Source organism: Phyllostomus hastatus, unplaced genomic scaffold (assembly GCF_019186645.2).
Source record: "Phyllostomus hastatus isolate PE091 unplaced genomic scaffold, TTU_PhHast_1.1 phas_contig_40, whole genome shotgun sequence".
NCBI classification, from domain to species: domain Eukaryota; kingdom Metazoa; phylum Chordata; class Mammalia; order Chiroptera; family Phyllostomidae; genus Phyllostomus; species Phyllostomus hastatus.
In genome coordinates, this window is record NW_025333872.1 from 21964690 (window position 1) to 21991942 (window position 27253).

Below are 27253 nucleotides of genomic sequence, written 5' to 3' on the forward strand. Positions count from 1 at the left end.
TGTTATTTACATATTTGCATATGCCAAACTGACTGCCTAAATATTCTCTAAGAAAGTACCTTTCCTTGGCCTTCATCTAATTAACTGATATGTAGTAAGATTTCCATAATGAAGTTTAATTGTTTTCCTTCTGCTTGTCACATATTCACACTGACATTCTTGCTGATACTGGGTTAATTCAGTTTCACATGTGGTTTTGGAGGTCATGTACCATTATTAAACATTTATTGTATTTCTAGCATTTTTACAGTAGTTTAAATGTGACAGAAGGAAGAGATCTTTGTACCATTTATTGCTCATTTTTGGAGATGAGATAACTGTCTATCCAAACAGTCATTAGACATCAGTATGCTGGGAGCTGAAGTGATGTTTCAGTTGGGACCTGTCCAGGCTGGCTCCCCAGGGAAGGTGGGCTTGCAGGAAGGGTAGTGTCCAATGGAAAGGACAGGAACATAAAGGGCATTTCATGGGGGGAATTATAGCATTAGCTAAGATGAATATGGCAAAAGGTAAGACTTCAGGATGGTAAAGATCATGGCTTTGATGGAATGGGACAGTCCACATTGGGAAATAGAGGAGGATAAAGATGCATAAATAAGAAGCTGATAAAGGACCTTTGTCCTTGAAACAATACATGATGAGAAAAGGGACTTCTTATAGATGCTTTGATTTGGGATTATTGCATGTTAGAAATATTTTGGGAAGAAAAATCTGCACAGCAATGAGCTGGGTAGCACGACAGTTAAACATAAGAGATCTAGAGTTAAAAGGTCTAGGTAAAACCCCCAATTCAGGTATTGGTTTCCTGACTTTAGATAAATTACTTAATCTCTTTAAACCCAGTTTCCTCATCTCTTAAATGGTATCATAAAAGTAACTACCCCTTAAAGATATTGTGAACACTAAAGAGGTTGTGTTTATCATAGTGTGTTACATAAGTGTGAAATAAATGCTATTATCATATAGCTATTAATGGGCATGAAAAAATGCTTAATTAAGAGTATTAATATGCAGGTGAAGTTTCTAGCAGGTCTTTGTAAATAAAATACTGTTTGTTGGATCTACCCAAAACTTGCTAGATATGTCCACTTCATGATCATTTGGACAGTCTTCTCCCCTGCTCTCATGGAAACAAACATGTTTTGGGCAATACAGATCTTTTTGTGCCCACTTCATGATCTGAACTCATATGCTTTTTATACTATAAGCCAGAGCCTTCCTCTGATATCTCCAGGACTACCACTTTTCCATCTGTGAAACTATAAAAGGAGGAAAGCCTAATAAGGAAGGGACTTCCTCAAAAACATTCCCACCAGATGGTAGTGGGTTGATCCCCATACTGCTCAATCAGTATGGCCAGGGCAGTGGCTTTCAGAATAAGCCACTGGGAACATCCACTTCACACAAAATATATATTAGTTATACCCAAATTTATTTTAGCAGATTTTGTAAGTCACATTGGAGTATATGTTATGTGATCATACAGCTCTGTCGACAGCCTTTGGCATCTTTCTGAGAAACAGACAAAGTGAGTATCTACACTGCAAGTGAAGGAGAAATTTCCAAAGAGAGATGGAAATGGACTACATGAAAGAAAGTTGTTACTGTTATCAAACATATTGTATCTCCCTCAAACATATTCCTTAAACACTCTTGATGGCCATTTAATAAATATAAACTGGTATAGTATATGATTTTTGAGATCTTCCTGTAGATTAGAAGATATGTTACTAATAATCTATACAAAAATTATATCTGGAGAAATATACATGATGTCTTTGATCTTCCTGTCCATTAATTGATTAAATCACATTAAATTCAACTGATACAGCTGTTGAAAACTTTGGAGGAGATGCAGAAGATAGGGCCTAAATAATTAAATGCTTAGGGAACAAAACCATGAGAAAATAAGTTTATTTAATTGGAAGGAGAAATATCTGCAGAAAACCTCATTAAAGTTTTTATGAAGTGTTTTTAATAAGATCTTATAAAATAAAAAGTGGTGAGCAATTTTTCTAGTCCCAGGGCAGCAATAGAAGAAATAGACTTTTATGGGTGATAAACCAGAACAATAATACTATACCTTTGATGCTTTTCAAAGAACTTATATATATATAAGGAAATATATAAGTTATATATATAATATATATAACATATATAAATATATATAAGTTATATGTATATATAACTGCAGGAATATATATATATATATATATATAATATTCACAGAAGCTTATATAAGAGAAAATGGATGTTATATTATCTGCATGTTTCAAAGGAAGGCACAGACAGTTAAAATACTTTTTTGGAGTTATACAGAGAGTGCTATGTTCCCTTACTACCCCATTCCCAGGGTTCTGCTTTTTTGGTCCTGTGCCTTCAGTTTGAGTCATAATGGACATAAAGATCTAACCTGTTGCCAATGGGCAGTGCTCTATGTTCTAATGACACATCATTGAATAGCATTATTTGTAGTTCTCCATGCCCATGCTGATGCTCACCTACAAAATTGGCATTCTGGGTTTTGATGTGATTAGTATTTACCTATTCTTCCTAAGTTTCACTATTTCTTTAGGTTACTACTGACCAGAGAGAGTAGAACTATGTCACTAACATGGGGAATTCAGCCTTTTGCTGCAATGGTGGAGGTTATCATGGGTGTAGCATTATGTGTCTAGTTTATCTAACAGTATTAGCTTGCTTACCTGTAAGTCAAATCCAAGCATCTTGGCCTTCATTGGCTACTAAGTGCTGATGTAGTCGTGAGCCTCACCAGTTGTAGTGAATGCTGTGGTGTGCTGCCTGACTTCCCTGGGGTTCGGGGTGGTGTACAAAGGCCAGGTCCCCTTGACTCAATTCGAGAGACTATGAGCATATCTATTCCAGAACTCCCTGTAAGGGCAGCTGAAGCCTCTGTTGCAACTGCTTTCCAATTCACCTTCTACCTCTACTCAAGAGTTGCTTTTCTCACTGCCTTCCAGATGTTGTTCCCAAGAGCACTCCCTAGTAAACTTCCTAGATGCAACTCTTTACTGTGTACTTTCAAGGAACCTGACCTAAGACACCAGTTATTAAGCCTCAGTGGATGAGAACCAATTTCCTTAAGTGCAGGAATTGCAATTATAGAATTTCTTTCCTTAAATATCTTTAGGAATCCTTAGGACTTCTTGGGTACAAGTATCTGACTTTGCTCATAGGTGGTTTCTGTGCGTCGCCAATCTCAGGCATTCCTTCTTTTTCTTCTAAGAATTCTCCACAGAGGCTATGCTGAGCTTGAACTGTATTTCCATAACTTCTTTTTTCTGAGGTCTGTATACTAGAGGAGTTGAAATTCTTCTTTAGCACTGTCTTTGCCACTTTGGCTTATTGGCAAGAATGAGGGTCCCTGCTGATACAATATGAGCAGGAGAATGCTCCTTTGCTTTTCATTCATTTGGGAGATTGAAAGAAATTTCAGGGCATTGTGGAGTTCATACCAGGCCATCACATATTGAAAATTCCTGTCCTCCAAATGGTGAGAGCTTTACCAAAGTGTCTAATAAGCTCCTATGTAAACATTTATGGTATTTGATACAGACTGTCCTGCAATCTCCTCTTTTTTGTTTTTGTTAATATTTGTCTGGAGTTCAGATGTTACTGGTAATTAGAATTAATTCAACTATTACAAAGTTAAAAGTAGGAGGGAACAAGGATAGAATTCAGTATACACCATAAAGCAGAAATTTACTGTCTCATGATGCCATTAGAATATTATCTGAAGAAGTATTATAAGTCTTTATTTTATATTTATTGAATTCAAGCACTTTGGCTCAATACCAGTTTCTATCTATGAAGCCAGCTTTCAATTAAAAAATTTAGTAAATCTTTTGAAAAGTCTTAAACTATTCTTAAATGAGTCTGTGTTAGGTAAAACAGAGTTCAAAGATGTCAAACTGTGAAACAATTTATCTCAATATACATCTTTTTATTCAGTGTATTGATGATATCACGGATAGTTTGTTGATGATGAAGCTGGCATAGTTTCTTTTAGAAAGTTAGATGGCTGGCTATTTTTTAAAATAAAAAAAGATTGTCTATATTTTGACTCCACTCTGTGAGAATTGTTCTAAAGAAGTTAATCAAGATAAATATGTTGACAAGGAATGAGGCCTACCACTAAAAATGGGATTTAAAGAATTTTTACAGTAAAATATCTTTCCTGGTAGTAGTTTTAAGGCAGTAACCAAATATTCTTTAACCACGATGATAGATCCTAATTAGGGAGTAGTAAGGGGCCTACAGAAGCAGGTTGGAAATATGTAGAATATAAATCTACACCATTAAATCACTACTACTTCATTTAATAAGCAAATAAACCCTTGACATTTTCTCATAAATCTTATTTTTCAACATGTTTAATCCTTTTATTTAAATTCCCTGTGCAGCAAAGTGTTCTTTGGCTCTACCAGTTATTGTTTTTTTGGCTTAAATTCCTATATAGTCAGTTTACCCCTAAGCCTTCATTAGCTTCCTGTTACTTTCTTACATAATTTTGTCTTAAAGATGATAGAGTACACACATTTTAGAATTACAAAGAGATAAGGCTGTTAGGGATTGAATTTCATGTTGCCATATTTTCTGCCACTACATAAGAATAATATAAACTTCCTCAATATTCCTTTCTGACAGTTGTAGAAATCCATCCCTAATAATGAAGCATGAAAGAATGTGAAGCCTTCTGCAGCATATGTGACTAATTTTTGAAATAATTTCTCAGCTTTATTTTAATTTATTATGATGTTCTGCATTAGAAATTGTGTTTCATGATGGTTTGCTAAAGAGCTAACTCTTGAACTTCATGTTCTCATCAGACCCAATTTCCATACAATTTCCTATGTGAGCCATGGTGTTATTCTGTATCATGCTGACTTTTGCTGATCCTTTTATATCTGTTGTCCCCTTGATAAATTCTTAATCTTTTTTCAAACTCCAGTTCACTTTCCACCCCGTGTTATAGCTGTACTTGCCAACTGTTATCTTTGTTTCTTCTCACTAGAGTCTTCGTGGTTGCTCTCAGGGTTTGAGTGTTAACCAGTTCCCTGGTCTGTCTCAGCATCTCAACACACCAGAAGATGGCAAACTGTGGACCTGAGTCTTCACTTTTGTAACTTTGCTAAGTCATTAGATTTGGAAAAATTGATCTGAATTGCAGGTGAGAGGAACACACATGTGATTGCATAGGTAAATAATCACCTGAAAAATTTTAAAAATATCAAACTGGCTAGTTGAGGCCACTAACATATGATTCTGTGAATATACTGTGTGGTTTCAGGTTTACATTCAGATTATGATGCCTTTGCTCAGAAAGTTTCATTTATTTCTGCATTAGTAAGCACCAAACTGATACTTAACTTCTTTGTTCCTTAAGATATATGCAAATTTGAAATACAACTATATATGTTAGCAGAAGGCTCAATCCAAACATCCTAAACAACACTAAAATCATCAACTTCTATATTCACAGAAATTCTTTAAAATTTTTCTTAAGTTTAATATTTACTGCAAGAAATTTTGATTTTATAGTGGGTATTCACAACTGAATGCAAATAAACTATACTACAACTTGCTTCCAAACTAGTATTGATGTATATTATATATGGACATGCTATGTGTGAATACTGTCTTATGTATGGATTAAGGAGCAAGAGAAATGTTTAGATTTATGTATTTACATGCATCTCAATTTAATAACAAAGTATTATACTGAATTTCCCATTTGAGTCCTAGTTTTCCTGTATTTCCTCTAAGAAATACCAGATGGAAGAGGTGATGGAAACTATACAGAAATTAACATTGAAGTGATAGTTTGACCTTTTTAAGATGAAAAGCTTGCCAAACTTTCCATATTGACATGAGCAGCATTTTATGAATAAATCTAATATCTTTTAGATTTAGCACAGTTCAAAAGTCACCATCTGTTTCAAGAAGTGAAGGTTCTCACTATGACACAGTTTCTTGGCTCTAAGACTAAATGCAGACAATCCATAGTGTATATACATTAACTATCAGGACTGTGAGAGAAACTTTTATAGATTTTAGAATATCAGAAACATGAACATTCTCAGTTGTTCTCAAAATTACAGTTGATAATATATTATGGATATTCTTTCTTTTTACATAAACCTGAATAAGTCTCCTGTTCATTCTCTATATGGAGTTATAAGTCAATACCAGCTGGGCAGCAAGTTGTAATAACAAAGCATTTATGTGGGAAAATGGCAAAGCACTAGAATCTGATTTTGAGCAGAGTTTTCTGAAAGGCATTTGACAAATTAAATATGAATATTATAAGAAGCTGTATTTTCTTTCTTTCTTATTTTTTATAATTTACTAGTAAATCTCTTCATTTGATATAGTCAAAATCAATCCTACTCAGAATCCTTTTCATTTCCCATTTTCCGAGTTTAATGTTGGTTTTGCATTATAATAAATTTTTAATCTACTTCCTTCATCAAACAACTGTGGAAAATAATAATAAGATCAAACAGGAGGTAACAATGAGTTCATTTACAAAACTCAGCAGCAGTTTTTATTAGTTTATTTTCTTTTCTTGGCCAGATATCTAAGAACGTAATGTGACAAAAATAATTGCAATCGTTTTACCTGATGTTTGAGTAGGGTTAGGCTTCTTGCTGCCCAGCTACTTAGAAACTTTTCTAGCTTTTATCCAATTGGTATTAAACCCAGTGTGCATTTCTTTACACTGATATGCTACCAAAATGTAGCTGATAGGGATGTATTCTGGCATGCAATTCTTGGCCAACATCCACTTAACTTTGGCTACCCTAAGAGCTTACTAACCAAAATTAATGATTAGATATTAGAGTGTACCTTAGATTCATACATGGGTAACTTTATACCTCAAGATGAATATTTGAGGAAATGTTGTTAGGTGTTTGGGATGGTGGAATACAGTGAAGGCAGAATAGGCTATGTGGCTTTTAAACATGCAGACAACACAGTAAATAACCTAGGGAAAAGAGTATAGAACTTCTTTAGAGAACAAAATAATAGATAAAGAAACAGTTTTTGTATAGGAAAGACACAAAAGGTACCAGAAAAATGTAAACTTCAGAAACTTTAAAAACTATATATATTGTGTGACAATTTTTCTAAACTTTGCTGAAGGAGAATAACCTTTGTGAAAACCAAGGCTCACTCTCTGTGATCCCTTTCAAATTTTTTTTTAAATGAAAGACAAACTGTGCATGAGTATGAATTACAATGTATCTATAGAACTGTGATCTCTGCTCCATTTCATTTAAGAAGAACTTCTACCTTGATACTGAATTGACCTCAATTACTACAAGTGGTTTATTCAAGTTTGTTCTACTTCTGTTATATACCCTACAGATATAAAGCAGATTTAGTATGAGGACATACTGACATGTTTATTCTCTGGGGCTAATAACAAAATAAAATTCAAAGCCATCTTCTACATGTTTGCCTTAGAAGTCATTCCATTGATTTTTGAAAATAAGTTCTTACCAATCTGGCTATGGTATTTTATTAAGAACACTTAAATATAAGAAAAACTCCATCAATATTCATACAATTAAAAATAACCTAATTCACACGCTTTTCAGGGAGAGATTTATTATGAATTTGCATAGAAAAAATCTTGTCTATGAGAATTAGGATGCTAGGATGAGCTGTAAAACAAGACCCACTCTTTTTATGTTAAATTATGCCTGGTGAAGGATGGGAAATCCTAAATGTAAAACTAGAAATCATCAAAATCCTGTAAGAAAACATAGGCTGTAAAATCTTGAGCATTTCTTGTAGCAATATTTTTCTTTTCTTTAATTGAATTTATTGTGATGACATTGATTTATCCTCCCTTTACCCTCTTCTATCTTCTCCCATCCTCCCTTCCCTATGGTAATCAACATACTGTTGTATTTTTTTCTAATATATCTCCTTAGGCAAGGGAAACAAAAGAAAAAGTAAACAAATGGGATTACATCAAACTAAATAGTTTTTGCATTGTAAGGGAAACTATCAATAAATAAAGGCACAACCCACTGAATGAAAGAATGTATTTGCCAATGATATATTTGATAAGGAGTTAACACTCAAAATTTATAAAGAACTCAAACAACTCAACACCAAAAACCAAACTATTTAATTAAAAAATGAGCAAAGGATCTGAATAGACACTTCTCCAAAGGAGACATACATATGACTAATAGACATATGAAAAGATGCTCAGTGTAACTAATCATCGGAGAAATATATATTAAAACCACAATGAGATTATCACCTCACACAAGTCAAAATGACTATCATCAATAAATCTTCAAATGACCAGTGTCAGAAAGTTTGTGGAGAAAAGGAATACTTGTCCTAGTAGTTGGTGGGAATGCAGACTGGTGCAGCCACTGTAGAAAACAGTATGGATTTTCCTCAAAAAATTAAAAATGAAACCACCTTATGACTCAGTGATAGTACTTCTGGGAATATATCCAAAGAAAGTCAAAACACTGATTCAAAAGAATACATGCCCCCTACATTCACTGCAGTGATACTTACAACAGCCAAGATCTGGAAGCAGCCCAAGTGTCCATCAGTAGATGAGTGGGTGAAAAAGCTGTGGTATATTTACACAGTGGAATACTATTTAGCTGTAAAATGAAGGAAATCTTACCTTTTGTGAGAGTGTGGATGAACTTAGAGGGTATTATGCTAAGTGAAATATACAGACAAAGACAAATACTACACAAATTCACTTATATGTGGAATCTAATGAACAATATAAACAAAATAGGAACAGACTCATAGATACAGAGAACAGACTGACAGCTGTCAAAGGGAGAGGGGTTGGGTGCTGGGTGAAATAGGTGAAGGGATTAAGAAAAAAATCGTCAAAAATTTACTACAGAAATTTAAATAATTTATATTATATGAATTTAAATGCTGTATATAACAGTAATATACAATGTGTAATATAGGTGTAGGGTCAGCCTTTAATACAACCTATTGTCACTTTGAGGTCTTATAGGATATTGCCTCGAGGTAAGGCAAATTTTCATTTTTGCATCAGTACAGATACCTGTATTTTTACTTTCTAAATTTTAGATAAAATTAACTGAAAGACTTGGAATGTCTTTGGTTTTCAGTTTTACTGAAAGTATTGATTTTTTTTACAAGATAATTTCAACTTCAGGCTACCTAAGGATCTGAGTGGTTTATTTGAAGACTGTCCCATTTGGTTATTATTACTTAAAGGCAAAAAATAAAATCATTTAAAGAAAGTTTGTCCAAAAATAAAAATGATGTTGTATTCAATCAGATGTGCCATTGCTCATATGAAATGATTATATTATTTATTATTTAGAATTATGGTATTATCAGCAGAAATAGCTTTTAAATTGGTGTCCATGTTATTCAACTTCTCATTTGCCTCTTTTTGGTAGGGTGGTGGGAGCAGCAGGGGGGATCAACTGCTAACCTTGTAAGAAAGATAATCTGAAATTTTGCTTTGTCCATATAGATCTTAGTGTTCCTAAATGGTGTGTCTAATTTATGAATTATAATTTTCTACCTTAGGGTAATTTCATTGCCTTCTTATTATAATCAACTGAATTACTCAGCCTAGACACCTTCATCCCTTGTTTACAGACATTTACTGAAGGAGCAGCTTCCCCTCTGATGTCCTGGCTTGGTGCATTAAAAATGAGTAAGATACTGTCCTTACTTTTATAAGGCATTTCAACTTTCTGATTGGTGTCAATTTCCTCGATTTCATTTTTAGACTGATGCAGACCCTGGAAAATTTTATTTGATTTCTATAACCTTCATAGGTTAGCCAAGACTCCTGCTGATCAGACTCACTTCTCTAGTTGTCATATAACATATAAGCTCAGACCCAAAATATTATTTTTAACTTGACTTTAGAGTGACTTTAGAGACCATTATCGCTAGATTGCTATACTGATGAAGAAGTTTCAGTTCTTGGCTGCTCTGTGAAAATTTCATTCAGTAATGCCCTTGGGGTGTGACCACTGCATGTAGCCATTTCTCTCTTCTGCAATTTCCTTATTTTGAAGCATGGATTAATTTTAAGACTGCCTTCCAAAAGTCTGTATGTTCCAGAAAGATATTTCCATTTAATATTAATTTTTTTCTATTGGATTTCCTTTTTCTGTGCAGAGTCATGCCCCCAACTCCCTACCAATTCCTAACAGCTGTACCCTTTTCACTCAAAAGATATTTTATTAAACAATTGAACTCCATTTTAACTTCAGCTGAACAACCTGACTTTATTTGCTCCATGATATTTTCAAAGAAATCGATTCCTTTTGTGTACAACTTGATTATATCAAATTATATCTTAATTTAATTTGTAGTTTACTCCACTATCTTGCAGAACATTTGGCTTGTCTAAAACATCTACTGAAATGAGACATTTGGTCTGGGCCAAATGGTCCTTAGTTCAAATAGCCCCAAACATTTATGTATGCTTGTGGTTTACAGGAGTAACACATACAAAATACTATCATGTTTTATTGGCCCAATAATTTTGCTGTTGCCACACTGTCAATAATAACCCTTCTTGCCTCAGCAGCCTCACTGGTAATGGCACATGGGTCAGGCAGATGGGTTGGGGTAGAATCTTGCAGAAAATGGGAGTTATATTAACTGTGCATGTCCTGGATAGAATCAACTTTCAAGGACATTTTGGAATGGACCAAATATCTTTGTGGATGTTTTGGACAGGACAAAATGTCCACTAGTTCTCTACAAAACTGAAAAAAATAAGATTAGCAAAACAATTTTCAGATGAACCTTTCTGTCTTTCTGTATTTGGGTGACTGTTATATACATAAATAACATTTAAAAAATAAGGCTGAGCACTAGAGTTCACAGAACTACTGTGGGGCACTTACCGTATGGTGACGGGGATGAATGCATTTGTGTTAATGGTATAATCAGCAGAAAGAGTCAAGCTATTTTGGGAACTTCCACATCCATATTTAAGAGTGGGCCTTCCTTCCACAAGAAATAAATGAAGAAACTGCTGTCCAAAATTCTTCTCACTACCTTTAAGAAGAAAATTACAGAATATTAGAGAGAAACTTAGATGTGCTGTATTCAATGACAATCTTTCATTTAACACACAATTTTTGCCCTCAAGGAATATGTAACAGTCCCATGTTAGAAAGGCACAATAATTTCCACAGGCTGAAAACAGCATGACGTTAACAGCATTAATTTGATATGAGACTAATGTCTCACTCTGTTTACTATTAGAGAGATGACCATAACTATTTTGAGTACCATTTCCTTATATATTATAATGGGATAATCAGAACAACTAATTTTTAGAACTACTGTGATAATTAAATAAAATAATAAATGAAAAGTACCTGGCATATACTGAATATTGAATAGTTTGACTTATTATTAATAATATTTTAATTTTAATATCTTTCATAAAAATAAATGATAAATCATAAAGAAAAAAGAGAAACATTCTCCCTTCCTCCAGCCCATCCTTCATCTCACTTTGATGCATTCTCTTCTATTGTGTATTTATCCACATAAAAATATTTTTATAGTATGATTTTATTTAAAAAAATAAAATAATGTAAGAAATAGTTTTATTCACCTTTCTCTTTTTATTTAACAATACATTTTAGACATCTTCCCATGTAAGTATGTAGATTTCTTTTAAAAACACTCCTAATTAGAATTTAACTCATACAGAAGTATCACATAATTTAAGCATATAGCTCAGTGAATTATCAGAAAGTGAATCTGGTCATGCAAACACTATCAATTTAAGAAAAAAGAATATTATTACATTATCAGAAATTCTATCAATCACTACTTGTTTCTTTCCTCCACCAGAAGTAACCACAATCCTGATGTTTAGCAGCTAGGACTACTTTTGCTTGATTGTAGTCTTCATATTAGTGGATCATACTATATATACTCTTTTGTGTCTATGTGCTTTTGCACATTATATTTGAGAGATCACATTCATGCTTGAGTTTGTTAATTTCCATTGCTTTAATATTCTATTAAATAACAGTTATTCCCTTTTTCTATAAATAGACATTCCCCTCCCAGTTTTTGGCTACTGTGAATAATGCTGCTATGACAATCTCATATGTGTCTCATGTGTTGAAGTGCATGTGCTTCTCTTATGTGTATAACTAGGAGATCAATTGTTCTGTGAGTTTATGATTAATTTAGCAGCTATTGCCAGTTTTCCAAAATGACACTTCAATTTAATATCTTACCTGCAGTATATGTAAGAGTTACAGCTGATCCATATTTTTACCATCACTCGAGATGGTCAAATTGTAGATTTAACTATTTTGTTTATTTTGTAGCTTTAGTTTTCTTCATATTAGGGAAGTTGAACATAATTTCATGTTTAGTGGCTATTTTGACATCCTCTTTTGTGAAGTGTCAGTTTGTATTTCTTGTTCATATTCCTATTTGGTTATTTTTTCTGTTGTTGATTATACAGGTATCAATGTATATGTCATATTTATATCTATATGTATGCCTATAGGATACATGCTCTTTGTAAAACATATGCATAGAAAATACCTTCTCCAATTCTGGGGACTGTCTTGTCAATCTCATCAGGGTCAGTTTTGATGAACATATGTTGTTAATTTTAGTGTAGGTCAATTTATCAGTTGTTTTCTTTGTGATAAATTTAGTACTTTTTATGTCATCCATTGGATAAAACAATTGTATTAAAGATTTAATGGTAAAACATGAGTAGCAAAGAACACTATAAAAATGGTTGAAAATCACTCTTCCGAGACCCTCCTAAATGTCCTTTGCTAGAGCCCATTCGACCCACCCAGGGCTTTATCACACCCAGGGCTTTATTCTGAGGACATCAGCTGTACAATAGCCCAATTAGCACAATACCTGGCAGCAGGAAATGCGGCTTCACCCCATATGCCTCTCCTGAGATCCATTAGCAGTTTTTTTTTTTTGACATCTATTCTTTAGTGTTTCCCTTTACTTCTCCCATGACTTCCTATCCAGGTTGCTTTTCTCTGAATTTGAGAGTTTAATTAAGAACTCTTAATATTATTTTTTACTTTTTTTTTTTTTAAACTGGGAGAGGGCATTGAGGGCAACGGGAACACATTAAGAAACACAAAACTTTGTACCAGCATCTTCTGTTTTCTCTCCCGGGATACAATAAAGGTTTTATCCTAAAAGGGCACAAAGTTGTTTTTCATTCTTGAATTATTGTCTCATTCTCCACCCTTATCCTCTTGGGAGACAAAAGAGTGGTTCATTTTGTTATGCACTAATGGGACAGTCTGTTATCCTTCTCCAACCCACCATTTTTGCTCAAAAGTTCCTAATACATAATATTTTAATAATTTCTTTATGTTACCATTTCAGACTCATATTTTTAATAGAAGACTTAGAAATACAATACACAGAGTAGAGTAGAACAGAGCTGAATATTTAGTGCAAGCTATTATGCCATATGTACAAGATTTGTTTTCTAAAGCTTCAAGAACTGAGTTTGAAAAATTGATTATACACATTAAACAAGGTGTATGCACTACCATTCAGGAATGAATTATTTTTAAAGGAAGATTAACCACTAAAATCAATGATAGGGATGAATATTCTTAGTCAAGTATACCAACATCCTATTATCAACCATAGCTACCCTGCAATATAGTACTTGATAAGGCTGCTTTGATAAAGGTAATGGAACTGAGAATGAAAAACAACTAAGTTTAGTTCTCTCTGTAGTCTGCTCTGTAGTAACAGGTTTTGACTCATCACAGTATTCATTATATTAATAAGTTATTTTTTGTTTTGTAAAGGAATGCAAAGTATTTTGCTGATAACATGTGGCAGTAGGCATGGAGATAGAAGACCTGTGTCTACTGATGTACTTACATGATTTAATAGTAAACGATTCACTTCAGGGAATATAGGTCACAATTGTTTGACTTTTTCACTTTTTAATCAATTGACTTTGTATTACAAAACTTAGATTATGTAATAGGAGGAAAGTTATGAATAAACATTCAGGAGGAATTCTTTGTTTTTCACAAATAGTACTAAAGGCCATATATTTTCAAACATAATTATAGTAAAATTATTTGATTTTAGAATTGAAAAATTAATGCAATATTAAAATAAAAAGAATATAAAATTTCCAAAATAGAAGTACTGAAGAATATTATAAGCAATGACTACTGTTAGAAGGATGTATATTTTTATAGTAAACTCTATAGGTTCCATATGCCACATTAACTTTAGTTCAACCCAAAGACAACAAACAAATGTTGATATCTCTCTCTCTAACATATACAGAGTGGGGCAAAAGTAGGCTTACTCACAACTGTAGACCTACTTTTGCCCCACCCTATATATTTTTAAATGTATAAGATTATATGTATGCACACATATATACACACATATGTGTGTGTGTATGTATATATGTATACACACATGCATGCACAGATAAATGTGAGAAGCAGTGTCTTTTTCCTTATAATATTGCAATTTGTACTACCTTTGGACAGGACTTGAAAACTTTAGAAGAGCTCATTATTAAACCATTGAAGAAAGTCATTCTGTTGCCTCACTGAAAAGATACTTGATGATGCATTAGTCAAGAAGTGTGATCCTATTCTTTTTTGAGATAATTCTTCATGTTTTTAGGCTGTGTAGTAATTTTTTCTTTTATTTTTTTAAAAATATATTTTATTGATTATGCTGTTACAGTTGTCCCAGTTTTCCCCCATTTGCCCGCCTCTGCCTGGTACCTCCTTCCCACCAGCCTTAGTTCATGTCCATGGGTTGTGCATGTAAGTTCTTTGGCTTCTCCATTTCCTATACAATTCTAGGCATTTCCCTGTATCTTATATTTTTTTTCAATAAATCAGTATGTTGTGAGTTTTCTGAATATTTATACAGAAAATATTTTGAAACTGTAAAATTTGTACTTCTCAAATTTTATTTACCCTAATAAAATCATTGATTGTATCTCTTGATTTAAAATTTATTAACTTTAAAAATGCTGCTTAGGACAATAATCAGTAATAATTACTTGCAAAACAGTGTACTCTAGTTTCTAAATATCATAGCTTTTTAGGAAGAAAATACCATAATTTTGAGTCTGAAATTTATATATAGTATATTTATACAGGCTGGGATAAAAGTAGGTTTGTAGTTGTGAGTTTTTTCTTTTATTATTTATTAATCACTGTATTATTTTCCATATGAACAACTGTAAACCTACTTTTGCCTCATCCTGTATATAATATAAATTATTAGTCTCACAAGAAAGAAATAATAATAAAATAATCCAGATAAGAGGGCAAGAATGATATCCTAGTCAACTTTTTAAAAATTTTGGTTCACTTGGGTATTGCATTGGGTTGTATGTCAGACATTTTGTAAGCATACATACTTCTCACTTCATTGAAGATAGAGCATTTATGATTGATATGGCTATATGGTTTACTATGTCTATTAGAAATGGGTGTTTTCTCCATTTGAATTATTACAATGATTGCGCCCAAACATTAATGACAATTTGATTTGCGATCATGTATAAATAAACATTCAGAAGAGATTCATCAGTTGGTCATCCGTTTGAGTTAAAATGAAGTTCAACATCATTCCTTATAATATGGATAGTGATTAATACAAATAATATATTTATTAAATCATGCATGTAGATGGCCAAATTTGTAAATTTCTATAAAGTAACATGGACCTCTACCACCTTTTGTAAAAGAAATAACACTGTATATTTTTATGGCACTTTGTATTTTTCAAAACACTTTTATATATATTTTTTCAAATCTTGTGAACTAAGTAATAAAAATTACATTTGCAATATTTATAGTCAAACTAAAGCATAGAAAGGTTAATTGATTTACCCATGTTGTACAGTTAGCTCACACTGACTTAGGTTCAAGTCTACCCTGGGTCACCTACTGACATTTCGAGGTGCCTGCGGCAGCAGATGGATGATCTCTTCGTTCCTGGTGTCACCTTTGTGCTAAGTGGTAAAGACTGCTCTCTGAGCCTGCGCTGAGTTCCCTACTGAACACACATGCTTTTGCTGCAGCTTTAGAACTCCTCTCTCCAGGCTCTCCTTAAAGGGTAGTGTTCGTAAAGAGAAGCAGTAACCCCAGTAGCAACCTTAGCAGCAGCTGCACGTGGTTAAAAGATACCTTAGAGTAACAGTGAGGTGGTTAAGGTGAGCTAGTCAGTCTGGGGAAGGATGGCAAGCAGAGGGGCTCTAAGGAGACCTGCAGGATCCTGGCAAGTCTGCCCACGATCATGCTGCTGTACAATGGCTTCTGGGCCAGTCTCTAAAATTGATAGACAGCATATTTTAATTTTTTTCTAGGTTGTTAATTTTGTTTAGCTAGTTTTAAAAAATCTGTAATACAAGACTCTTAGAGGCAATTAATTCTCTTCATTTGGATGAAATAGATAAAATGAAAATTAAAAAAATTGTACTATCACACTACTGTCACATTCATGAATCTAGCATTTTTTATAGTCTAATTATTTTTTCCCTAAATGGATACGTCTATCAAATGGGTAACACTAAAGACACATTTTAGCAAATATATACCATCTGAAGCCTTTAGTTCCCAGATGTCCCTACCGGGCAAGTTATAAAGGAGGAGAGATTAAGGCATTATCTGAATAAGATTTTTAGTATTTACTTCATAATGCCATGTGACAAACATTGTTTTAAGCACATTGAATGTGTTAACTCTCTCAGTCATATAACAACTCTTTGATATCTTTGGTATCATCATTATTAATATTATTCCATTTTACAGAAACTGAGGCACAGAGACACTAAGTAACTTGTCCAAAAGGCAGAGTTGGGTAGTCTAGCTTGAATAGTTTTCTTAATCACTGGATTATACTCTTCTTGAGATGGTCATGGCAGAAATCTCAATCCTTGACTGAGTTCATTTGTTTTTTATACCTACCTCTGCCCACTAGAAGCAAGCTTGTTCCTCATTAGGTCATTCTCTGTTGTAGTGACATCAGAAGCTCAGAAAAAGAGTTGTGTCTCCCACTGACTTATTTCTTCATAAATGTCAGTCATAGCAATGGTGTCTAATTGTTCTTAACATGACCGTTCTAGTTCAAGAGAAGTTTAATGAATCACAGCATTCTAAGTCAAGGGTTGGCAAATCATGGCCTATAGGCCAAATTCTGCTATTGTCTGGTTTTGTAAGTAAAGTTTTTTGAAACACAGTCATATTTAATTTATTTACATTTATGTATGGCTCTTCTCATGCTGTATTTGGCAGAGTTGAACCATTGTGCCAGAGACTGTATGGCTTGCAAAATTATTTACTCTCTGGCCATTACAGAAAAAAATTTGCCAACACCCTGTTCTGCTCCTGATCAAGTAGACCCAAGGAAAAATTATCTTTGATATATACTACATTTTGACTCGACTCTTGAAATCTTACCCCTTTTTCCAACTTATCAGAGGAAGAAAGTGTAACAATGTTTAACAGAATCATTTTCTAAAATAAAGTCTCAGTACCTACCAATTTTTCATCACAACCATCAAAATTGAGTACCTCATAAATAGAACTTCAAGAACTATTCAAGTGCTTACTTTATGCAAGGTAAGAGTAGAGTATTGAGGAGGTTGGTGGAGTACAGATGTGAAACACAGGTCTAGGTTATGAGGTGACCTCTATTTAGTGAAGACATATAAGCACAGATTCCTAGTGTAAGGAATCTCTTCTCAGCCCAGTTCTTAACTGATACTCTTATTTTAAGACCTATCATGATCAGCTTTCGCATAGAAGGATGTTCATAGTATCTCTCTGCTAAATGGTGAGAAACAGGATACATACCATTTCTTATTCATCTTTGTATCCCTCACAGTGTCTAGCAGAGTGTGGTGTATTTTCTAGGCACTCAGTTAAGTTTTGTTGAATTAGACTTTTGCCGTCATAAAAAAAGATAAGACAAAAAGCAATCTCTACACACCTAATGAATGGCAATGTATGAATTCATCATCCATGTTTTCAATCCTACTTCTTCCCATATTCACCTGGTTCAAGCTCCCTTGGGTGCTAGTAAGAAGGGACAAAGATACCCTCCAAATTTTGTGGTGTGCATTGCAAAATTGATTAAAGCAACTGAGCAAACTTTTAAGAAAATTTCATTGTTCAATTAAAGCTTATATGCAATATGATTTTGTATTAGTTTTAGGTGGGCACTGTAGTTTAGACAGTGTGGTTAGACAATCATATACTTTACTAAGTGATCCCCCAATAACTCTAGTACCCAGCTGGCACCGTTCATAGTTATTACAATATTATTGGCTATATTCTCTATGCCATACTTTACATCCTCTTGACTATTCTATAACTACCAATTAGTACTTCTCAATCCCTTCACCTTTTCCACCAAGCCCACAAGGCTCCTTCCCTCTGTAAACCATCAGTCTGTTCTCTGTATATACGAGTCTGTTTCAATTTTGTTTGTTTATCTTGTTTTTTAGATTCCACATATCAGTGGCAATATGTGGTATTTGCCTTTCTCTGACTTATTTCACTTAACATTAATACCCTTACTATTTGTGGCAGCAAACATTTTTCTATAAGAAAAGATGCTCTTTGATATGATGTCAGGAAATACCATGAGATTTCATTGACCTTGACATAAGTAGCTAACGAAGATATTGTGTATTCTGCTGAGAATCATTTTACAGAGAAAGGCAGATGTTTGATTTTTTAGATTTAATTTGCTTTCTTCAGCAATATCAGAAATCTCTCCTTTTAGCTCTAACTAAATGCACAAAAAGGGAGGGCCTATTAATCCTACTTGTTCTATCTATTCCTACCTGGAATAAATACCTAAAAGTAGTCCTTCTTTTACCTTGTTTCTTAAATACAAACATTACATAATATAAAGACTGCTTCTGAATCCCATTCTCCCACTGGAGTTGCTCATGTAATTTGCCTCCTGTAACTTGGTCATATGTCTGCTCCTAATTCTCAAAGATCACATACTTCCAAAGGGCATGCTTATTTCTTTTCAAAGAAGCAGCACAGAATGGATTCAACTGCATAGTAATATATCCCATGACGAAACTTCCTGATTGATACCGCTTGCTGAAGAGAGCTCATTTTCTGAAAGTGCACCTAAAGAGTTTTGTGTGGTCTCATCCCTTCTCCTGTGACCTATTAGTAGCTCCTTTGACTGAGTTCCAGAATTCCACATTGGTTCAGTTGCAAATTCAAAAAGTTTGCTTTTCATCCTGACTGCTGTTCTCAGAGCTGTCACTCTCCCACAGAGCGTTCTTTTTTAAACTATCTTTTCTAAGGATTTTTATTATAACCCCATAAGGATTCAAGTTTTATGTTCCTTTTGTTCCTTTTCAACATCAATTAGTTGGTGAGGCAAACTGAGAAAAGATAAATCTACGGTTTTGAACTAGGAATATAATTCAAACCTGACATTGGCTTGCAACCTGGTATTTCTCTATCCTTTTCCCTTTAATATTTGATGATACAAAATACCAATGTTCAATAAATGTTTGTAGAATGGAATTGAGTTTTTATTGAAATGTTCCAAAATAGAAAAAATGTCAAAACTATAAAACAAATAAAACAAACCAAAAAAATCCAGATAAAAATCAACCTCTAGACTCTAAAGTGAAACATCTGTTTTAATTTCCTTACTACTTTTAATTGCTCCTACACAAAACAGGAAAGAAATTAGCCCTTAAGTCAAGTTAAGGGATACCTTTTATAAAATATGGGTGTCTAACTGAATCACAAAAATCTTTGTGTTCATCTGTAGTGAGGCTTCTATGAGTTTGACGAAATCTAAAAAAGCAGCAACCTCATGAAACAGGCAACTGATGTATTCCCTCAGTAGGACTGAATAACCATTTTACAAATGAAGAAAAAGAATGCTTTACAGACAAAAATATTTTCAGAGGCTATGAAATTCCAATGAGTAAAAAGGCTTGATGTATCCAGTGCTGTGATAACAACAATTATATAAGACAACGACAGAGTTAAGGAATCATACAATGGCACCGCTTTCTTACCGATAATTTCTAGCTTAATGTTTTTGGTAGGTCAGTGAATATGAAAGGCAAAAATAATCCTATAACACTAATATCATCTTGGGTTTTTACTGGTTTATATGAAGGAACCAATGAGAGCAGGAGATATGTATATAAGCTGGGCATGTATTTCCATAGCTTTCAGAAAGAGAGCACACTGAATGGTGCTATGGCCATGAGCCAGAAGCAAGGACCCAGAGGAGGAGGATTCCCAGAGGTCGGCTGCTTCTTTGGTCAAGAGCTGTTTTTACTTAGTAAAAACACACTTTTCACAAGGAAACACCTTCCAATTCTATATGACTTAAAAGATTGCAGAGCTAGAAAAATAATCTTGTTTTGTGGCTTTAAATTATGTTTGTGTTTTTTGTTCTGTGTGGTTTTGTTTTGTTTCCCCTGCAATGCACCATTAACTCTAAATTTCATGGTCGTCTACAACCATTTAAGTTTTGAATATAAACACAAGTTTTCCTCTTTTAAACTTCTTTTTCTTTTAACATAAATAAGCCAGACATTCTAAAGCCATCATTTAAACATGGGTGCTTACATTCCTTAGAAATAAATAATGTTGGCCTAGTTCTGACAAGTTAGTTTGTTTCTAAAATGTAACATAAATTCTCAGTTTTAACTTAATGTTCAAAATTTCTGATTGTACCCAGTTTCCAAAAAAAATGCTTCCTTTTAGGCATTTTACTCAAAGTCAAACAATAAAAAGGTTTTAATTTTGTTTAGAAAGAAAGAATAGAATAATGAATCAATTTCGCAAATACTTTAAAAGAGAAGAGAAAATGATCTAGGGAATAATGAGTTGCCCTGCAGTAGATAATCTATCCAAGAAAACATTACACCTCCAATATAGAGAATTGTTAAAACTACTGAGCATTCATTCCAAAAGAAATAAAACAATTGTCACATTTGGAATATTATAAGTAATACACTTTAGTGCTGTTTGGCCATAGAAACAAGAGGCCCATAGATTCTGGTTACAGAGATCCTTGTGAGCATATTGCATGATATACAAAATCCTGCATATAGAGGGATTTCCTTAAACAAATATTGTGAATAATACTTTTTAAAAAAACGTAATTTTAAGATAATACTGACACTAAAGGAGTGATAGGAATTTTCCCAATTGTCAAATGAATCCCAGCTTTGGAATGCCTTTTTCCAAGTTAACAAGTATTGCATTCAATTTATACTTAGTGATTAATATTATAAAAATATGCTCTGAAACATTTGCAGCATTTGTGTTTTACTGCTATAGCTATACAGTATGCTGTCAAATTCATATGCTTGCTGTATTTTCCCTTACTGGTTCAGATCCTGTTTGTAAGTCATGTTCCATTGAATGACTCATAAATTAAAGAAACTTCTAACAAAAACTAGAAAGAAGCAAGATTTTTTTTTGTAATGCTTCATGCATTAGGCTAGTAAAGTTTCCCCATGATATTTAAATGAATAATTCATTGACTTAATAGGTTATCATTTGAGAAAGAAACATAACATATAGGAGGGCATTTAATACTCACTGTAGAGAATGGTTCCATTCAAAGCACTTGTCTTTACAGTCAAATAGATGGTAACAATTCTGTTTTGTTCCTTCTCCAGCAGAAACTTCAATCCATTTAGGGTTGTAAAAAAAGGCAGTTCTAAATAGGAGTTCCCATTGAAAGATGGAAAAAATAAACCTGCATCTAAAAAAAAATCCATGTTACTATATTCTGATATATTATATTGCTAATCAAGCAGATAAGAATATAATATTAATAGTTGTCATTCATTTAAAAAGATAAAACTGATATTTATAAATATTATTTAGGCCCAACTTTAAGAAACTTAGATATATAAGTACAATACATTTTTAAAGTCATTGTCTCATATAATTAACCACCAGTCTAGAGGAAAAGACTTGAAGCAAGAATCTAATTTTTTGTTCATGGATGAGCTTTAAGGGTGAATAAACACTCTGAAAGTATATGAAAAAAAATTGTGAAATAATAGTTTTCATTAGATTCTTAAAATATTCTGCAGTACAAATGGCTGGACATCAAATTATAGCCTTAAAATTGATGAACTTTATTTGATGTAATTATACCCCAAAATCTGTGGCATAAAAAGATTAGAAAATTGTCACATTCCTTTTATTATTATTCAATAATACTTAGTGATTTTCACTAATATGTAAAATATTTTATAAGGAGCATTACTATAATATGTAAGGCTATTCATTTTTAGGGCTCCTCTTTTAGAATTCTTAATATTTTAATTGATTAATCTCATAAAATCCTGAGGCACATAAATTTTAAAAAGTATTTATTTTGTTGTCATATATATGTTTAGATCTATAGACTTGGCACACTTAGCAAATATATTATATAAGATATTGAAAATGCAGCTTTATTTTTTTGTCTCCCTCACAATGGGGAAGTTTCTTTGCCTCTGGGTGAAAACTTGGCAATCCCTGTGATTCATGCTTTCTTTCTAATTTATACAATAATTAGAAAACTCATATTTGGTCTAAGAAATTCATCAACACTTACCCTTCCTCAAAGATATGACTTCCCCTACCCGCTTTACCAGTCATGGCCTATAGGGTGCCTGGTACTGGTCTGTATTGAAGGGCAGAAAGAACCTGGTTTCTGCTCTTTTTTTCCTTTTTACCCCCTTCCCTTCAGGCCAGCTGTTGTTTTGGACCTTTCTAGTTTCAAATGGGAGAGGGCAAGGTGTGAAGGCACAGTTTAAAGGAGAGAGAACTATAAAGAAAGGAGAGCTGTTAAAGCTGGTGATTAATATTGTGAGCAGGCCTCCTGCTCTCTAGGAATAGTTTAAAATGATCTGTTTCACTCATGGTAGGAATGTCAGATAAAATACAGGATGCTCAGTTAAATTTTAACTTCAAATAAACAGCAAATATTTTTTTTTAGTATACCTCATGCAATGTTGGGACATACTTAGACTAAAAAAACTATTTGCTCTTTATTTGAAATTCAAATTGAACTGAGTGTCCACTATATTTAGTGTTAAATCTGGCAACCCTATGACTCATGAGGATTTGTGCAGTCTTTAGCAACCCTCTGCCAACTGCAAGTTGTAGGACTTGTGCTATAGCCTGCCTTGGGTTTGTCACTTTTAACTTGGTCCCACTCTGATTTTTCATATTATATGCAGACCCCTGCTGTTGACAGCCTCTTCCCTGTGTCAAAGACAAAGTTGCACATTTTGAAGGCTAATGCAATAGTGAAGAGAGGCCAGAATTCGGTCTTTGCTCCACTTTCTGAAACAAAAAGTGGTGGACTTTTTAAGAGCTGAGATGAAGGGATCATCGGCTACCTGTTTTGCAAGTTGGCCTTACCCCCCAAAATGTAAGCTTTCTCATGTCTTCATTGCAAGAGGTAATTTACAGCTTGGAGCAAGGCACCCATTGAAGTTAGGTTGCTGCCATTCCATAGAGATGGGAGATAGGACCATGATCTTTATTGATTACAATTGAAAGAGGTTCTGGAGAAAGACATTCCTGGGTTGCAAACTGCCAAAAAACTTTCAAAAAGATTTACATCTCAAGGGGCCAAAGAGAGAATTTATAACTGAAAGTTTTCTAAAGTAAATGCACTAAGAAGAGTGAGGTCAAAGGCCTGGAGTCAGGAAGAAGCCTGGCTAGCATTCAGGCACCCTGAAAGGAATGTTAAGGTGGTCCCAGTCATCTAACTAGTAAAACTAGTTGGGCAGAACAAAAAATGACTCTGGGTCAAATCTCTTTTCTGAGGGTCTCTATCTAGTTCATGGTAAACACTCCTGCATTCCCTGCTCTACCGTCTGTGGGAGTGTAGTTAATTTTCAGTCTCTTCTCTCTCGCTCCATAACACACATGCACACACACACACACACAGGCTGCTTTGGATTTCTCAGGTATGAATTGTGACTGTTGGTCCATAGTGTTCTTTCCCAGGTGATCTAGTTACAGCTACCACCAAACACTGTCACGCGGTGAGTGAGAGAGTGTAAAGAGTGAGGCTGGCTGATAGCTTTCTACAAAACCGTTGTCCTCAAAAGCATTATCTCTAAACTCCTCTCCTTTTCAAATGCTGCCCCTTTTTATATCAAGTGTTTCCCACTTAAAACCTGCTTTTAGATATGGCACCTCATTTTGTTTATGACCTTATATCCTGGGTTGTAAAAAAAAGTTTATGCCTAACATCTTGTTTGTAGCTGTAATTTTGTATTATCAGATACAAATAATATAATTTATCTATTAGCAAACTGCTTGATTTAATTTATATGGTAATATAATATTAAAAAAATTTTGTCCTACACACAGTCTTTAACTCCTAGAAATTTACCTGACTGGCTATTTTACTGGATCTTTTTTTTCCCAAAGTTTTTAGGCTTAGTCAGAAAACCTTTCATCAGTGCTAATATGCCTAGAAATTTCTGTAATACTTAATACTTACTTTTATTAAAATTTTCTCTTTTCTTGTCCCTCACAACACTATACTACAATTTGATTGTCTTCTTACCTTCCCAATAGCACTTTTTCAGATTGTTCTTTCAATTATTCCATAGTGTGCTGTTTCCAAAGCTCCATCCTGGGACATAATTCATCTATGTCTTTTCTAAATCTGATCCTCCTCCATTTTCTTCCTCAGAGCACGTATTCTCCCAGGCTTAGAAACTCCGCATCAGTATCCACCCATCTCTTCTCAAACTAGTTGCTGATTCCTGTTATCTCTTTCTTAGATAGAATCTTGCAACTTCCCTTGTGTTACCTCTGCCCTTATTTAAGTTCTCATTACATTTCAACTTAAGTATTGGCAACAGCTTCTTTCTAACTGGCCTCCCTTCCTGTAGCATCTGATAGCTGCCATTGCTGTCAGGCCAGCATCACTCATTCGTAATCATCTAAGATCTTCAGTACTACGGAATAATTCATCGGCTTATGGAGTAAACCAGGATCTCCATGGTCTTCTTTTTTGTGTTTCCACACACACATATCTACCAGCAAGGCTGAACCACAGTTTCTTCTGTGGTTCCACTTGTGTTCACACTGTTCTCATTGTCTGGAATGCCCTTCCCGTAATCCCAGACACATAAGACTTCCTTTCATTCAAGGCTCACCTTTAATATTCCCCCAAATTTGAACTCCTTATCATATTATATTAATAGCTACAACTTTTAGTGGGTGCATGTTTTCCACATTATATTACAGGTATAAGAAATTTGGATAGAGCTGATAAAATAATAAATCTGAATCTGTTACATTGGATAAAGGAGGTAAATTAACTTTGGTTAGTAGAAATAGAATATTCTAAATAAATGAATTCTTAGAAGACATCAAGGGAAGTACGAGTGAGAGGATGAATGTGCTGTCTTGTGACCACAAAAGGCCGCAACATCATTAGTTTGGACCAGATAGAGTAGAATATTAACAGATTCGGAACTGCACATGTACCACTTTTTAATATATAAGGAGAAAAAACATAGGCCCATCAAGTTAAAATGCAATGTAGGCAGCTCTACACTCGAGAAAGTTTGGATGACAAATTTAGATGTGGCTATGGCAGAGGAAAATGGATAAGATTACAAAGAGATGGACTTGGGTTTTAAATTAGTAGAATCTTTATAATATAACTCAGCAACTATTTAAATGTTGCATATCTGAGATTCTACCATAATATAGTTTTAGCAACTGTTTCTTTCTACTACTTTTATTTATCCTGCTTGGAGTCACTCATGTTTTCATTCATTCAGCAAATATTTATTGAGTGGCTAGTCCATGCTAGAACTGGTCAAGGGATAGATGGTGAGCAAAACAGATAAATACTTCACCCTCATGAGCTTAAATTCTAGCTTTATGGAAGAAAATTCCAGGTTAGAAGTCAGTAAAATTTATTCTCCTGATATGGTAGAATTTTTCCTGGCTCCTGGGAATATATGCCACCCTATTTGCTTATATTGTTATTATTTGCTTATATTGCTATTATTTCTTACATTTCTTCTCACTAAGGGCCATTAAGTCTAATATGAGGTGTAAGACTAGATAAAAGGAAGAGTATAACAAAACCTATTCCATCTACCTTTCCACGCTATTTGTTCTCTGGTAGAAAGATCTGTGACTGGTTCATCTTTGCATTTTCCTATGGCACAAACAGTTTTGTATATTGTAGGCAAATACATTCTTAGATATATAAAACTATAACTAAAACAGTTATTTGTGGTCATTTTGAAAAAAAAGACAGAAAAAATATTCTTATAATTAAAATGAGATGAAGAAAGACTATAGAGATTGGGTTCTGGCATTTTTTCCTGTGGTTAAGCATTTTTACATTATTAATAAATCCAAAGGAAAACTTCTGTAAGAGAACACTCTTCTTATGAGGGTTCATATATGAATCAAATTTGGATTCATAATAGGTTTTACTTATTCTGAGAAGTAGTAAAATCATCAAGAGCAGTAGAAATATAATTCAATTTGCTTAAAAATGACTTCCATGTTATTTCACAAGAGCACATCTATTGTATAATTCAGGCGCACCTGCCTACTTCCTAACTCACACGCTCCTTGAACCTTGTTTTCAGAGCTGACAGGTTTTATGAAAATTATGGCAGGGAACAACAATTATGAACAATAAACATTTGCTATTGAATTGCTTTCTAACCACATTAATTTTCATTATCATCATGTTTAGTGAATATGTTGAAAAACAGAACTGCCCTGAATGTGGAAAACAAGACTAATTGGGGTTAGGCGAAGTGTTTCCTGCTGTTTCCAAAAGCCTCTTCAGGCAATGCTATTTGAACACATTCCAAATTTGTTTCTCTTCCAATTATAAATGGGAAAAAACCTCCAGGGTTTTTATATGAAAATATGTATTAAAAACCTTACAAAATATGTTATATAGTAGTTAATTAGCAGCTTCTAATTACAACTTAGACATACATAATATTTAACTATCTTAAAGGGTTATATAGTCTGATCTAACTAATTATATTAACTTTTATATGGTTAACAAAATTTAAAATCAGTTCCAAGTCATGGAAAAAGCCAGTAAATTAACCCAAAAGGAGAATCTTTTGAATCCTTAAATTATGTTATGTTAACAAACCTCCAAACTCTTAAATTGTCAAGGGAAG

General features: G+C 33.7%; 1 protein-coding gene across 1 annotated transcript in view; it reads right to left on the reverse strand.

Moving 5' to 3' along the window:
• EYS (eyes shut homolog) overlaps positions 1 to 27253 on the reverse strand; it is a 1607944-nt gene that overhangs the window by 252372 nt on the left and 1328319 nt on the right. The window contains 2 exon segments of the mRNA XM_045842859.1: positions 10929 to 11082; positions 21655 to 21819. Coding sequence (XP_045698815.1) covers positions 10929 to 11082; positions 21655 to 21819 — 319 coding nt within the window.